The sequence below is a fragment of the Glandiceps talaboti genome, chromosome 15 (genome assembly GCF_964340395.1).
Source record: "Glandiceps talaboti chromosome 15, keGlaTala1.1, whole genome shotgun sequence".
NCBI lineage: Eukaryota > Metazoa > Hemichordata > Enteropneusta > Spengelidae > Glandiceps > Glandiceps talaboti.
Genome location: NC_135563.1, coordinates 18,747,151 through 18,761,758, shown reverse-complemented (window position 1 = coordinate 18,761,758; position 14,608 = coordinate 18,747,151). Strand labels below are relative to the sequence as shown.

Sequence of the window (14,608 nt, the reverse complement as noted above, 5' to 3'; positions counted from 1 at the left end):
CGTACGTAAGTATTAGCTTTGATCTCTATCGTCAGCATCAATATTTTGTATGCATTCATTGACATGTCGTTTCTGACCTAAAAACGCCTACTAAGACTTATTAGCAGTAAACTCATTGTAACTCCAAATCTGATAAGCTTTAATTATAAATCATAAATTTTGAAACTGAAATTAAACACGTTTAAAATGACATATCTCGTACCAGTAGAATGGTTTCGGGATATACGTAGATTTTTCCCGCGTAGACCATAATTTTTCCGTCGGGTAAAGGAAACGTAACGGTTACACCATGTAATAGGATAATGCCATTCGAGTCACGAGGGCTGGTGTTTTTAAATATATTGATAATATTGATGTTTTGTGACAACTTGAAAAATACACTTTCGAGGTTTGTTTTTCTGTCGAGAGTTTTGAAAGTCCACTCTACATGATATCATACACGTATACTTGTAAGGAAAGTAAGAGTTGAATTAAAATTTAATTAACTATATTTAAAAAAGAAGTTGGAATCTCGACCTTTAATTGGCTGAACTTCCTGATATCGTATGTAAAGAGAAAGTTATAACAGTAGCCTAAATGATGCATATCAGAGACTAGATGTCATCTGTCTCCAGCGACTACCTATACTATCAAATCGTCCAACAAGATTCAAGGTACATCTATTTGTCTTACTACTTCCAATTACTTTGGTATTCCAAGTGAAAAATACAACCCCCCCCCCCCTCCTCGTTACTGTACACATGGTTCCTCTCGTCATGGTCTCATCCACACAAATTCCTCGATCCACCTCGCACCAGTAGTTTTTAATTTCACAAGATAAATATCTGCTGCACAGAAGTAATGGATCCCCCAGCTAAGGCGATAACCTTTGAGACTACCTTATTGAAAACTGGGAACCCATTCTTCAATTTGGGTTTATCAAAGACGACAACCTTTACTCATACGTTATAGACTATGAGACTAATCCCACGACAAGTTAACTCAAATATCAAGTTCAGTTTTATGAATACCAGATGCTAACTTCTTGTTTTGCTTTGCTTACGAAAACCAAGTTTGTACAGTGGTCACTCCTTGGGCAAAATTTCAGGTAAGATTGTCTTTTTTTTAACACAAGAAAAGTGTCCAAATGACCCTTCGAAATGCATATTCGTCACATTAATTATTATTGCATCAATAATATCTACATTCCTGTTTCGGAAACGATGTTTTACGGCTTATCTTCAGGATTTAATTGTCGTCGATTTTAAAAGAGAAAGTTTCTCAACACAGAAGTTGTGGGAGAGATAAATCATGAAGACAGATCGGGTGTATGTCCCGTAAGGATAAACTGACAAACAAACCGGTAGGGATATTATCCATCGTGACATGTTGTAGTAATCTGTAGATGATGGTGTTGATGAAAACATTGCTGAAATAAATGCCATTAATGTGCTAATTTTTATTCTCCATGAGTATTTTCTCGGAGTTAGAGGTCTGTCACAAAGCTACGGTGATTTAAAAATCCATCATGGACATGAGATAACACCAGTACACAAATTATCAACATCCACCAGGGTCTCGTTGTCTCGTTTCTGCCTTTATGTATCAGTTTGTTTTATTACACGATGGAGCCAAGTCGTATCACACATACTAAAATGAAAATCATCACCATTATCTCGAAGTCTCAGATTCCAAGGAAAATGATGAATGGATGTTTTCAAATTTTATAGGGAAAAAATATTGGTCACGTATTCAGAAAACACACGTCATGTATACTCGGCGTTCATGCATCGCTAAGACCGAGATTAGCCGAGGATATCCACAACTTCGGCTATTCACACGCACACAAATCTAGCTTCGACGATGTGGAATTCACGGAATGTCATTGACTGTTCTCTATATTTTTTTTTTCATCGCTGACCCTCGGGGCCGATTTTCATTAATTAAAAAACACATAATGAATAGTTTACATACTTGATGTATTATAGCTGCGACAAGTATTTTGCAATTGGATCTTTTCAAAGAAATGTGGGAACTTACCAACTAATATAAACACACATTAAGGCCAACCTATTGTCAATTTCACTATGCTTGTACATGAAGAGACACACGCATATATCATGTATATTTTGCGTTACGATGGTTACTGGCATTACATTTATTACCCCCCCCCCCCTCCCCTTGCAAATCGAAAGAAAGCAGAAATCTGTAGGTAATATCCAAAAGAAAAATTAGAAATTCGCGGGAAAAAATACCTGAGTGCAACTACTGAGACTGAAGTTGAAAGCCTATACATATATTATAAGCTCTTATAAAGCCTAACACGTGTGTCATTATAATTATTGCAATGGCCAATGAAATTTGAAAGCATTAAACGGGAGTTGTATACTACATTCTCGTACTGATGAGTTAATAACAGTGTTTATAATAATGTTAGTTTTTATTCAACGCTTTTCCTAAAGTGCTTTATTGTTATTACTCCTGGCGAAGACCTATAGCGGCACAACGGCCCATTATACTTCCTCAACTCCCCGGGGATCATCCGTTGTAGCCCTTATAAGCACATAGAATTAAAGCATTTACATTGCAACCTCTAACCCGGCTGCCAGACCCCAAGTAATATACAGCTGGGTTGACTAGGGCACAATCGTGGTTCAAATCTTGCCCAAGGACTTTAACCACTCAGAAACAAACAGCCTGCAGATTCCAAGTTGGCCATTCTACTGACCATGACTCCACAATATACAATTGCTTTTGAAATGCTTATAATTAATTCCTGAGTCTATGAACGCCATGCTTGCCATGGTTATTACAAATCAACGTGTAAAATCAGTATTTGTTTACGTGTATTTTAATAGTGAAGAATGTTATGGACTGACAGGGGTCTTTTACGGTCGCTAGAAGTACTGATATAAACAGTTTTATTGCCTGATTTGAGAGTAAAAACTCCATCATTATCATCAATATATCTGTCACGTGACTAAGATGAGGAAAACCTAAAGATCTGATTTAATACCAATTAAAATAACATCTCCGTAATGAAATATGTTAAGTGGGGATAAATATTAGTTAGATTTAATTATATATCAAGCATCCAGTATATTATTTCATATATCGAGTGCCACAGTTTTGTGTTCAGCATTGCAAAATACTAATAGTTCTGTTTTCATGAAGTGTATATCTGTCAATTGTAGTATTTAGTTTTTAGACTAACTAACATTAAATGAATACACTTTTCCAATGATTGCCACCGCCTTATAGTATGCCAGTGTCACGCACATGTTTGTAACATATATTTGATTCCTTCACAAGTATAGTGAGAGCTAGCTAACAGGGTTGTTGATTTTTATGAGCTAGAGGAACAGTTAACTATATTTTAGTAATATAACACCACTAGAGGGCGTGATTTACTGGAAAGGTCTGTTAACTGACGAGCGAAGTTTCAAGGTTATAGATTCATATTTGTACTTGACTGAACCACAAATGATGCCATCATTTCAATCACTTCTGTCTGATACACGTTTACTAAGTAGTGTATCATCACATACTTGACAACGATAAACCTGGAAAAAACAACCACTAAATGTAGATTGATGGCTTATAGGCAGATAAGGTTATCACTTCAAAATTCCTTGGACTCCCATTTGGTCCTTATTAATACCTTGACCTGTGCACAGTGTTAATGTTGCTAAGTTTATTTTGAAGTACCAGGCAATTTTTATTCAGGCCGCATTCCGTAGGTTTCAAAAGGTGGTCCTATTCGTGTGCAACATTTTTAATTTAGCCAAAGTTCAGGCGAGTGTATACAGATTTCTACAGTAAGCGTGTTACGTGGTGTTTGCTTTGATAACAAAGCAGTTCCCGCATGCATAATTTCGTGTGAAGTATTTCTTTTATTTCAAATCGTTTATATTGTTCTACGTCTTTTGTCTTTCAATTTGCCAGTGACATCCCAGACATACCATGCATAATGCTCCCTAATAAACGTTGAAAGAAATTTTAACAGAGGTAAGATACGAAAAAGAACTTTTTTATGACCCATAGTTATTTTTTTGGCGAAGAAGTGTTTTGTACTAATAAGTGTTTATTAGATAGTTGTTCACACGGAAAACGAAAGCTATAAAATAAGAAAACGACTTTTTATTGATTCATGAGTTTGGTATGTACATTTTAGAACCAACATAATAGTTTTTGTCTGATGTCCACTCAGTCTTTCTCCGTTGAACAGATTCGCTGTTGAGCCGGTCGCGTTACGTCATTTTGGAGACACTTTGTCAATTTGACTAACATACACGGCGCTACTTCGTTCTGTTTAAGTTTTCCAATCTTTAAACAAAGTGCACGCTTTATTTTATCTGAAGTACTTTTGTCCGTATACAAAGTGTTAAATGGAAGATACTTATAACAGTGGTCTGACTGGTAAAGGGTGTTTATATCAGACGAAGATCTACCGTATTGCGACCGACGGTAGACATCCATAAAATGACAAATTTAACTTTAAATTTAAATTAAAAAAAAAAGTTTGCGGCCTGCCTGATATCACTGATGTCTCTAAACCAATACAAAACAGATTACAGGTTTGTCCTACGGATTTAACCCGAAAGCTGCCTGCGGTGTGTCTTAGGGAAAGTAAAAAGACAAATGAACTATTGTCAAACCATTTTCACCTGTCCGTTCCCCTTTATATGCTTTATTTTAAAGTTAAAACGGATTGTACAAATTATAAAACAATAACATATATATTCGTATTCGAAACGTGTTTGAAGCCTTTTTGGTGTGGTGAGATTGGGAAAAACCCACAGAAATCAAATTGGAAGTTTGATCGCCTTGAAATTCTACTAGTGCCTAGAGAAACTAATTATGTAATAATTGACTTTGAATTGATGCCCGAAGCTGATGTATTTGTAGATCTTGATCAGTATTTTCCAATAGCAAATAGATAGCATGTCTTCATCCATTGTGGAGAAAGTGCCTTAAAACATATTGGCCAACATGGAGCCGATACTCGTAACTGATCCTTTAGGGAAATATTCGAACCTCGTAAGAATATAGTAAGATAGCTGTTTTTTTGTTTTCCTTTGTTAATTGTTCTTTCACCGGTACCCATAGGCACTGATTCGGATGTCAATTGTCACATTATAGTATGAATAACGAACCTAAAAGTCATTATCATGGTAATAGAAATGGAGCAATCACACAACTAAACTGATCAGCTTGCTGGGGTGTGTTGTAGGACTGGAGTACGCTACACGTTGATAACATTTATAACTGTCCCACGGGTAAGTACATGAATACGTAGATGAACCTTCACCTCTATCGTGGAAACGCAACAGGTGTTTGACCTATAGTTTATAGTATGCATGGGGGGTAGTAAAGGTTTTAAGTGGTTCTTAAACTTTTACATATCTTCCGGCGTTTGTTTGTGGAAAACATCAATTTGTTTTATGCAGGTTAACAGTTCCGAGCGGTCACAGTTTCACAATACCTCATCATTACAGTTGCACATACCACGATACTCTGGAGATTTTTCAGACACGCATTGTTTGCGATAAGCGTGTCAGGAAAAAAAATGTGTCTCGGTTAACCAACAAAAAAAACTGCCCTTCCTCCGTAGAATGGTAATCTGTGCTGGTATACGTTACAATAGGCAGGTCGAATTCTTCTACCACATATTTTCGTTCCATCGTCAAAACGTTCATTGTCTAATACTGAATGGTATTGTACCAGACTGTCGATATCAAATACGTACACAGCCTGCACTACCACAATTAGACTATTTCGCCTACGTATACTATTGAAGCAGATAATCTTCGCGAAGAGATTGGTTTTTGTATTTCTGAAAAAAGGACTGCATTCCAATGTATAAACTCACGACAACGTCATTGTGGGAAAACTTCTTTTCTCTTTTTCTACTATATGGCAAACATATTCAGCATCGCACCCAAGCTGAAACTATGGAAACCGTGTATTGTTTGGGATGAGGCATACATGACTGTACATGTTGTTTTATTTGCATAAAATACATACAAACACAAAAAGTACGCAGCAATTGAAATTCTGCGCACAGCAATGTAGGTTCAATGGCAATGTTCTATGTTGAAGAGATGCCATGAGATAACACGCCAGACACGCGAACCCTGTTTTTACTGTTCATTCTGCGCGTGGCCGTCATGCGCCGATTGTCTGTCTATCCGTCTCCTCGCATCGTTTCATCTTCAACCTGGCGCTCCTCTCGAGTCCAAAGTTAACACCTGGCGTTGTTAAAGAACCGAGGAGTGTGGGAAACGGGGGAGTTCGGAACTCCGTGTCTGATTTATGTCGTCTGGAGGTGGTAGGGCAAAACGGCGTGATTATCACGGTAGGTATGTTCGAAGCTTTACAAGGGCTTGTCATTATAATACATATCTAACAATAATACTTCTATTGTTTATAAGCTTACATCACCACTCTTTATAATACCAGCATACTCACAGAGTTGGTCATGCGATGTGATTTTTAAATCACCGATCCCCTAAAATGCTATTTCACTCTCCGTATCTCAGAACCTGTATCTCGGGACCGGTGGTGTGTTGTACTTTGGGACAATAACCTAACCAACTGGGACTTTGAGTGGCTGCCCACGGCCTGGAAACTGCCATGGGAATGAATAGACTGTGATTTGTCTGGTCTTGTCCGATTGGTTGGGCTCCTTTCACCGAGCACCAAGGTTCGTGACGCGAAAAAGTGACTGAGCTAATTACGGTGATAAATTTTTCCCTGTGTAAATATTGTTGTCACGCTTACGTTGTCACTTACTGTCTGTCTGTCAAAAACGGGGATCCCATCGTATTCACCGAAACCTACCAACCTAGCAAAACAAATGGACAACAGAAAGAAAGTGTCGAAACCAAGGTCTGCATGCACTTAACGTTACAGTCATATATACATCAGTTAAAATACGACTACTTGTCAATGCAGTTTTTACAACGTGGAGTCGCAGTGCAGCTGCCTCAACAAACTACGAGGTGTTGATGCGTCGTCAATTTATACAAAAATCACCCAGCTTCAGCAGTTGCTGAGTTTATACACTAGTATAGTCTGTCGGTATAAGTCTGTACAGAGGGTAATCGGGTACGACCCTCCCACAACCACTTTCACTTTAGAATGAATCTTATAGGAGTACAAGCAAATTACAACGTGTACTATACTGCATATAATAGAGGTGGAGTAATTTGCTGTAAATGCTACCATCGACTGGTAAGTCTGGTTCTTCCTTGACTTTTCTCTTGTTTTCGCGACTTTCTATTTTTACCTAATCCCGACTGACTCTTTAGAGATATCAAGGAGTTTCAAGCGCCACTTCATTATTGAATCACTGATTAAATCAGCCGTCAAGTTTTACTAATGGGCCACAATGTTGGTGCTCTGAATACCAACAATGCACTGAATCCGCATCTGATTCCTTACATACCTACAATACTGTAAACCAAACTCTCTGCCGCGGTAAGGCCATACCAACAAAATATTTGTCTACGTCTCGAATGTGGAAATAATTAGTTTTGTCTCCGTGACGACGGTTTTCTTTTTCAACTTATCTTTAAATGTAAATTTATCATTCACTCACTGGAGTGGTTTGCGCATAGTTTCAAGTTTGTGAAAATATGCAGGGGTACATGTTTGTACATGTAACGGACGATGGCTGGAACTGAGTTCTGAATTTAGACTCAGTCAAATTGTCTGCAACTCAAATTTACCGTTGGGGATGGTCGACATTGTAAATTCTATACCAGACAAGCCAGACAAAGGTACTACGTGGTGTTACACGGTGTCAAAAAACTTTGCTAGACAGTTTAAATACGATCGCTTCAGTGCCCTACTTCGATCGACTGTACTCACACCAATAGCCCTTCAATCTTTTACATTACAATAAAATTAGCTCTTTCCCAACTAAATATGTAGGTAACCTTCGATTTTTTTCTGAAGAGTTGCTTGTGAGACAATAAGGTCGCAATACTAGGCAAACAATTACAACAAACTCAGATGGGAAAAAAAGAAGTTAGCGAGTGCCTTTAGGCCAAGATAACAGTTAACAAAGGGCCAGTTGGTGGGCTGACACGATAACTAGACTGCTTGTGTGAACACTTGCGTGAATCGATCACCCAATCTCGGGTCTCAGGTCATGAGAGCTCCGACTACGTCCTTACAACATTTCGAGATTACACTGCAATTTACTTCGAGTCATGTGACAGCACTAGAGCGGACTTTGCATAGGTACGTCGAGGGCGGGTTTTCAAGTGTCCTTGTATGCACCTGGGGTCTACTGCAGGGACGTTTGACAGGTCTCGATTACTAGTATATAGTCTGCGACTCTGCAGTGCTTACGTAAGTTTTCTAGAGTTTCTTATTATCCTTTCTATGTGTACTCAATGTTTGGTGCAATCCAGGTCCATCTCGTGCATCACGAGCTAATATTTCAACTCCAATGTGACTATTCTTCGTAGGTCACCCATTGTGGATATCAACAATACGTCTTGTCGTCTGCCATCTCTAAGGATGAGTGCGTTTGAGGTGTTCAAACAGTTACACAGTCAACTATTTAGGGGCATTTTAGCTCGTATCAAATCTTCCCACCGATGAGTCTTTGGGCCATTGATTAGGCATCAATGCGAAGAAGCCCAGTCATATTTCACTAAAGTTTGAGCGCGCGTATTTTAGTCTGTCCCTGCGAATCCAACAGGTTGCATGCTTTGTTTACAATATTTGCGTGGGCCGCATTTACTATAGCCATGTCGATGACTAAAACTCCACGTTGTCGCTGTTTCATGAAATGTGTAACGCTGAAGGCTATACACTTCGAACTGTTTGACCTTTAGAAGATAACGCTGGAATTATTTTTTTCAATATAAATTTTTAGTGATCCTGAGTTAACATCCGGGGAATATTGGACCCTTGTTCATCTCCTCCACGTCGAGCATAGAGAACGGTTTATTTAGCGTTGAAATTATCTCGAGAGCACAGTCTTTGTCTTTCCGTTATTTTTCCTCGCAAGTGTTTCCGGATCGATCGTGTCGGTTCATAAAATCAATAAAACGCATCTTTCACGCCAACCTTCAATCAATATCCAATAACCACGAAAGGACACGTTAGGAATTTAAAGTCTTTTTAATAATACTAATTAGTATTGTTCCACAAACAAAGACATTTATTTGATTTTAAGTCGGATAAAGGACCTCCAACGCTGCAGACTTGCTAGCTTGTCTTTCACTGCTCGTGTCTATTATTTCCTTGGTAACAGACGCTCTTTAATTTTTTTTCAATCTTCATTTATTTAAAAAAAAGTATTTCTGAACAAAACTATTCACAGGTTCTTGTTGTAAATGAATTAATGTGAAAATTACTACTAGGTAAGAAACAGTGTCTTGTATTTGCATATATGCAAATGATGTTCATCCACTGGTTAAATAGCTAACAAAGCCCCTGGTTAAAAGGATGAATTATCAAACATGAAATGAAACTTCAAAAGTTGTCAAAACTGTTTCAAATCCTTCTGATTAAGCTCATAATCTGTTTGTTTTTATATCTGCGCCGAAATGTGTCGATATAGGGGCGAGTACGGGTCAAGTGGTCTGTACTCTGGTACTGCAGTGTCGACCAATAGATGCTCGTGAGGGGGTATGCAATGATTGAATTGGCGGTTGTTTTACTTAGCCGCATTATTTTATTTAATGTTATCAACCATTTTGCGTGTCATGTTAAACCCACGAAAGTAATTATATGTACCCATGTATCGAAATTTACCCAAGTCGGCATATTTTAGGAAATAATCTGCTACAGAAAGTCAGGGACGTATTGTTTATACGTCCGTGAGAATATGGACATTGTACGCTGTTCAAGTGTAGACCTTCTGCAGGTATGAACAACACAGCTAGCGCCGGCCACGGGGAAATTAATGAAGAATGCAGCAACGAAGTTTACATTTGGACTTAGAGAACAACCAGTCATGTTTATGAATATGTCATTAAGGCTGTAACATGAATGAGACTGCCATGTTTTCATTTAAAACAATACAAAGTTGTTGCAAGGCCCTTTAGAAACTAATTACTCATCTGTACATCTCATTCCACTCAACGGTCTTTGTTATCTAAAAATAACAGTGCTGGTACAACGTGTTCACTGTCCTCTTCTCTCCCCTCTCAATAAATCTCTGTTTTTCCCTCATATTACCCCGTCTCTCTTCATCTGTGCCCCTCGCCACCACTCTCAAGTTTAAGACATTGTGACATTTTTTTCTTGTAAATAGCGAAGTGTATGATATGATGTTGGTATTTTAAAAGACACATTTCAAAATAATAATAATAATTATAATGTTAGTTTTTATATAGCGCTTTCCCACTTTGTGTTCAAAGCACTCTACAATTATTACCCCTGGCACGCTTTACAATTATTACCCCTGGCATGGATCTATAACAACACAACAGCCCTTTTACTTTATCAACTCCCTGTGGAGCATACAATCCATTGCAGCCTCTATAAGCGGGTCGGATTAAAGCATTCACATTGCAACCTCTATCCTACCAGGTTCGCAATTATACAGCTGGGTTGACTGAGGCACAGTCATGGTTCAAATCTTGCCCAAGGACTTTAGCCATTCAGAAACAAACGGCAGCGACGGGGCTCGAACGTGCCACCTACAAATTGTATTATATTTCAACAAGTTTGTGACGTAATCAATTACCTTCTTGCAAGTCATATCTTGTTTTGTCAAGATCCTCTGTAAACCTCAACATGACACACACCAAACACTGTCTAACTCTTTCTCAAAATGAAACATTGACCTCCTCCGGTTCCGAAATAGTTCGCTCTGTGTATTTTATTCCCGTAAACTTGTGATTACGGTCACAGGTAAAAACCACAGGGACGCGTAGTATTTGTTAGATTATTGTTTTCCTTGTCTATAAGCTAAATCTAATACCGTCTTGGCTTGAATATATTTCCCCTACCTATATTGAGCGTATATTGATACATTTGTAGTAGCAAGATTCGTGTGATATTTTCCGAAGGAAAACAGCCTTATCAGGAATATACATCAGTTGATCGCAAGGATTTAATTTATTCATTGAGGTAGGAAGGGTACTTCCATGGATTATTCAAAAGTTCTCAAATATAGAGATGGATGAATGCTCTCTCTGAGGGAAGGTAGACATTTGAAAAACAAGTTGAGATAAGATTTGAGTACCCTAGAACTGAAAAAAAGTAATGTGGTAGTGGAAGGGTGGGGGCTATATGGTTGTGAATAGTAAACAATACACTCGTGTCATTATCATTGCCTATTTTAGTGTAGTACCTGCATTGTGTGAGCGATGCATACATTTGATGGTACAGCTTGACAACAAGATGCGTGACATCTTGTAATTTACAATAGTATTTGTTTGATAATTAGCTGATGCGATAGTCATTAAAACCACGTTAGACAGCTGCAGTGGCTCTTGGTTATTAAATGTGGCTGGGCACAGCTGTCTGTGTACCTTGCATATAGATAAATACATCAACGCGGTGGTGGGAATCGCAGAAGGTACACGGGCACGTATGAACATGCATTGACTGGAACAACAAGAAATATATATAATTATGTGAAGTATGTAGATCTCACCGCAACTTTGCAAGATGCATTTTTACAGTACATCCGAAGGACACGGGCCAAGCTTACCATGCGTGATAACACCTTTGCATTGGGTAGTCTAGCTTTAACAAGTATTTTATCAACATGGAGTGTACTCTAACATTTCTAACTATGATATAACTCAGTTGTCTTCAGTACACTCTGGGGTATACAACGTATGTGTTGGACATAGTGTTCCAGATTCTTTCCATGGTGGGCACTCTAACATCTCTAAATACTACGTGTATGTGACTTGGGATACAACTATCTTGAGTACAAAACACTACTATTGGGAGCAGTGTACTCATTTTGTTTTCGTTCTTTTTTCGAAACCATGCCCCAAAAAGTCACGACCACTTTGCTCGTTTCAACACAGATAGAATTAAGTTTCAAGTGTCACTGCTTATAGGTAGTATTACACGATTGATGAGTTAGGACTTTTACCGGGTTGTAAAATGTATTTGAAGACATAACCCTAGCTAGTTGATCAAGGAACCATCTAGTCCAACGGGTTGGACAATCAGTATTTTATGAGTGGTATGGAGTTGGTCAAACCATTGTTTATGAAACAGTGAGGCATGCAAATAACTGTGCCCACATTTTTAAAAAATGCGTGCACCACAATAAGGTTATTTTCGTCTGAGTAGACCCTACTATTAGCGCCTTTTCATACTCGACATTTACATATAGTGTAAGATAGTGGAGCGAACGAGACACCCTCCTGAGTGGTGTGTCCTTTCATCCGAGTCCGCCATACTGTTAAGAAAAAAGTCATCGTTGGTTTGATGAGTAACACTAAATCACATTACTGTGAATGGACGGCGATAGTTGCTTCGACCCTCGCTATTCTTAAAACATATAGTTATATTGGCGTTTGTTGTCCGAAACATTGACGATCGGCCATTGTGTTAGACTAGTGACTAACCATTGTTAGGTTCGGTCAACATCCATCATTTTGAAGAGGTTTGATAGGTTAGTGTTTGAACTATCTACTTTGCAGACGAATTGTTCTTGCAAAACTGGCAGCTACACTTCGTGCGTTGAATTTATCATTGTTTATAAGTTCTGCATAAATTGCCATATCATTTTTTCAGTTACATAACGCGTTATTAATATCATTATTATCTATGTATTGTAGGATGCTGGTGTGACTGACCGAACATAAAAAGAGGCTTCCAGAATTGGCGATTTTCCCAGGCTGTTACAGAATACATGCAGGGGATGATGATGATGATGTGGACTCAACGAAATAGTTACATGGTCGTTATGATTGTCGTCATAGTAACCACGTGTTGTACGAGTATTCCTGTAAAAAGAGCATCAGATGGAAAAGGTGAGAATATTACCAATGGCGTGCTCGAGAGAGGACGATAATGCTAGGAGTGTTTACTGTATTAAATGAATAGCGTGTATGAATAACTTGTTCACTTATATATATACCATTACAGTTTGATCAAACAAAATAATGCTGGTATTGAATGACACCGAAGCCCTTGACTTTGCTTAGAATCCAGGCTTGTTTGCAGTGACCTGTTGTATCACGTCGTTGTTCAAATACAAACCATGTCAGTTCTCAAGGCCTTAATTATGTTTCCCCTCCGTGTTAAAATGTTCTATTGTAGGAAGGTATACTATGTATATTTCAAGAGGTTCTTCCCTCTGTTAGTGGGGAAATGGAGCAAATTTGAATGAAAATTATTCAAGAAGAATTTAAGTATTTATAGTGGGTGTTACAGTGTTTTGTTTTTTGAAATCAGGATTTGTTCTTAGTGAATCATTATTTAAAATGGGACATCTACCCTGGTCAACAAGTTGTAGATGTATAAACAGGCGTTTGATATACCAGTATGTTTACTATAGCGCAGTTTAAAATAAGGGAGTTACACTGTAACTACGGTGAACATTCCGATTTGTCATATATATCCAGTACTGTCTAATAGTTGATATTTCAATTTTTGGTATGCTCACCTAACGATTGCATCTATCATTACTTCGATTCATAACATGATAGACATTTGATATACCTACTTGTAATCAAATGTGGATTATAGTTGGAATTGGCGAGATCATGGAGGTAGGAAGGACTTCTACCTCCATGGCGAGATGTATATGGAATACATCATCTAAAAGGTTTACCACGCTTTTTTTCTACCGTAACTAGACTACAGCTGGTGCACAAATTTTACACATTTCAGACAATCTGCCCCTATACATTCTCTTGTTTGGGGACGCCACTTAAATGGCATTTTACAAAACTTTATAGTTTCAAGGGCTAACAAAGATAAGTGTACACATTATTACACCCGTATAGGCATAAATTACATAGCCAATTCAAATATAATTACCACCCCCCATATATCATATTCCCACACACAACTAATGTTTAAGTGTTTTAACATCTGCACTCGAAACGGAATCCGATTGTAAAGTAGTAATATATATGTTCGTAAATATTACAAGTGTCATGCCGCGAAAAAGTCTCACTTTTTGGTAATTTACTGTCATGTTTCAACAATTTACTGAGATCTCAACATTACACAGTCGTTTTCAGTTATAGCGTTCACCACAAGACTGTATGTGGCATACAAATTGTGTATGATCCAAGTCGATCACTTGGCAAGGGTACTACTTGCTAGATAACAACTATCTACAGGGTTGTATCTAACGGGTAACATTGAAGGGAAACACTTTCTCTATGTGCTACACTCATTCACACGTATAGCAGCCATATCAAGTGTAAAGTAAACTTTTTTTTCAATTGGTTTATTTACAAGTCTAGCATGTAGCCTTTCTAATGTAGAGAAAAAGTATTCTTTTACACTTGATATGGGTGTTATAAATGATTGTGGTTCATACAGAAAACGCTTTACTTTGGTGTTATGGGTTGTACTTTATATGGATGCTATCAATGATTGTGGTTCATACAGAAAACGCTTTACTTTGGTGTTATGGGTTGTAGTTGCAGCTAGCAAGACTCACTAAAGTCGTGCT

The 14,608-nt window shown here is 38.0% G+C and overlaps 1 protein-coding gene across 3 annotated transcripts in view; it reads left to right on the top strand.

The window, feature by feature from the left end:
- Nucleotides 1-6,972: 6,972 nt before the first annotated feature.
- The window catches only part of LOC144446633 (uncharacterized), a 20,549-nt gene continuing 12,913 nt past the window's right edge, over nt 6,973-14,608 (top strand). Inside the window, exons 1-2 of one of the 3 annotated variants that reach the window (XM_078136439.1) lie at nt 6,973-7,215; nt 12,756-12,950. In XM_078136439.1, the coding sequence (XP_077992565.1) occupies nt 12,830-12,950 (121 nt within the window). In that variant the 5' untranslated portion in view covers nt 6,973-7,215; nt 12,756-12,829. Of the gene's footprint in view, nt 7,216-8,228; nt 8,341-12,530; nt 12,590-12,755; nt 12,951-14,608 lie in introns of those variants that run through there. The other 2 variants (XM_078136438.1, XM_078136440.1) reach the window with 2 other exon arrangements.